We start from the raw sequence: 2,803 nt of genomic DNA on the forward strand, positions 1-2,803 counted from the left end.
AAGGACGTGCACCGCCATCTTTCTTGTTTTGAAAATAACGTGTTTCTTTTAGACAAAGAAAACTGGTTAGCTTGCTTTTTAATTTAAAATAACAAATAACAATATTAAAATTATACATAAAATAAAACATATCAAAACCCTTTATACATCAAAATAAACTATTTACTAAAAAAGAGCATATTACAATATATATATATTTTTTTTTAAAGGCTTCAAAACCCAAGTGCCTTGCTGACGTTACAATTAGGCAAATTATCCAAGCACCTGAAGATGGAATAAAAATTAAAGATGTCGAAGTGCAAACGGTCAGTAACCAATGATTCATATGGCTGTGACTATAATATTGAGTTGTTTCATATGAAATGTCAATTTTTACAGGAAAGTTTATTTAGTAAATCAAAACATTTTCATTCTAAATATTTACCCTCATTTTCTATACATTTTCCCAAACATGTTTTCAACTTTTCGATCCCAGAACTGAAAAATTCAAAGTTTTTTAAAAATTAAGTCAGGAAATGGGTTTTTATCTCAGATTCATTTTTAAAAATTTTACCTTTAAGAAAGTTGTCCAATTCCTGAACAGATGGAAATCTGTTGGAGATAAGGTGGGTGTGGAAGGACTTCATTAAACAGTTCGTTTAGTTTCTTCACTGTCTGCTGTGGAACATGTGGTCTTGTGTTGTGTAAAGAGTATTGTTCCCTTCCGTTAACCAATGAAGGTTGTCTTTTTAACTTAATTTTGATGCATTATGTCAATATCACTGCAATGCGATTTGAAAGTGATGGTTTCACTCCTGGGTAAAAATAAGAAATGAATTATTCCTGCCATTGAGCACCACACAAAAACCAATAATTTATTATGTAAATTTGGTTTTTGCATGTGTCCTGGTCTTTCGGCGATATTTAACCATTGACCTGACTGACACCTGTTTTATACAATCAACTTATCATCTCATGTGATTTTACTTTTGAGAAAAAGGCTATTTTTTGCATAGTAAGCTTTGAAACGCATGTCTCATAACCCTGCCGCTTATTAAGGTCATGAGGTACCCATAGATCTACCTTTTTTACTTTACCAATGGTCTATAAACTGTTGATACACTTGTACTGAGTTGTGCTTCAGGTCCTTTAACTGTTTGTTAAGAGTTTTATTCCACAGTAAGCCTAAGTTCATCATCGTTGATTGCTGGTGGAGGTCTTCCTCTGGGTTGGTTATCCAAATCTGTGCCGCCACCCAAAAATATTTCAAACCACCGGAGAATTGTCCGTTCGTTACATACAACAGCCTCTCCTGAACACTGTTGTAATGCTTCATGCAGCTTGGGCTGCCGAGTATCCAATTTCAAACTTATAATTTTACAAAAAAGTTATTCCTAAATCACATGTTTCCATCTTTTATTATCAAGAAAGAGAGAATTAATAACAGCTTATTATAATCTGTAAACAACAAAATTCCACTGATCCCACTTTGAATTTCTGAAATATTAAAAACAGACTTTTCATATGAAATGACCCAATATCATCAAGTAAATCTATTTTTAACTTTTCCTCATTTGTTTTGTTTTCTTTAGGTGAAAATCGTTGGTATTGTCAAAGAAGTTGAAGTTACTTCTGTTAAAGTTCGTTATGTCATAGAAGATTTTACTGGATCAATCACTGGTTTTGTCTATCTTGATAACGAGAGTGTAAGTATTTGTTTTCATTATTTTATGTATGTATTACTGTTTACGATTTCAGGGCCTGATACGTACTGTATTATTATTTCTTTATATATTTTGTGGTCATTTATATTTGGGTTACTATGGTAACATTATCACTGTAGCGTAAGGATTGGATTTTTCTTTAAAATAACATAGATTTATACATTAAATTATTATTACTTGAATAAATTAAAGTTGTTACTAATTAAACATTTATTGAAAATAATTAATATTATATACATTATTCCAGGACACAGGTAGTACCGTCGTAGAAAATACTTATTGCACTGTCGTTGGCTCCATCAGAGCACAGGGAGGATCGAAACATATAATGATTTTCAGCATCGTCCCTGTAGAACATTTTAGCTGTATTTTAGAACATATATTGGAAGTTATATATATGCCTCTCAAGTTAGAAAGTCTTGCGAACAAGGTAAGTTATTGATACTGATTTTTCCCCCTTTATTTTAAAATATAAGTGAGTGCCTGATGTATGTGGCTATAGCAATTTGTTCTTATGAGGGGACTAAATCTAAAATTATACAAAACAAATCATGAAATGAAAAAATATTCTGGGACTAGGTCCATTTAGGACAATTAGAAAGGTAATTTTAGTTTTACAATAAGGTTGTTATATACCTTAATTCAGAGAAAAAGAAAATAATAGCAAAAAAAACTTTGAAATATATATAATAATAAATTAAGTATATTGTAGATGATACTAATAGAAGATAAGATATAATAATGTGGATGTAAGAATTATATAAAACTAATTATAAAAAAAGTTATTAAAAATCAGACAGTGCTTTTATAAATAAAGAAATTAACATAATAAAAGTTGCGGGAGAAAACATAAATAATATGTAATTGAAATCATCGTTAGCAAATATTAAGTAATGAATAATATATTAATTGTAAAACAAAAAATAGAAATTAACATAATGAAATGTGAAAAAAAACTATATACACGATACAATAGGCAAAAGATGTAAAGTAATACAGATGAGTAAAATGTAATAAATAGGGATAGGATTTTTATGTGCTAAAAAATCTGAAATATGTACATAAATATGTGCTAATAATTTCTCAAATATTTTTTAAAA

The 2,803-nt window shown here is 29.4% G+C and overlaps 1 protein-coding gene across 2 annotated transcripts in view; it reads left to right on the top strand.

The window, feature by feature from the left end:
• RPA2 (Replication protein A2) overlaps window positions 1-2,803 on the top strand; it is a 30,659-nt gene that overhangs the window by 19,646 nt on the left and 8,210 nt on the right. For both annotated transcript variants that reach the window (XM_014435554.3, XM_014435553.3), the window contains 3 exons: window positions 210-305; window positions 1,572-1,685; window positions 1,951-2,133. In XM_014435554.3, coding sequence (XP_014291040.1) covers window positions 210-305; window positions 1,572-1,685; window positions 1,951-2,133 — 393 coding nt within the window. The remainder of the gene's footprint in view (window positions 1-209; window positions 306-1,571; window positions 1,686-1,950; window positions 2,134-2,803) is intronic.

This window comes from Halyomorpha halys, unplaced genomic scaffold, assembly GCF_000696795.3.
Source record: "Halyomorpha halys isolate HHAL.00 unplaced genomic scaffold, Hhal_1.1 Scaffold1611.1, whole genome shotgun sequence".
Classification (NCBI taxonomy): Eukaryota; Metazoa; Arthropoda; class Insecta; order Hemiptera; family Pentatomidae; genus Halyomorpha; species Halyomorpha halys.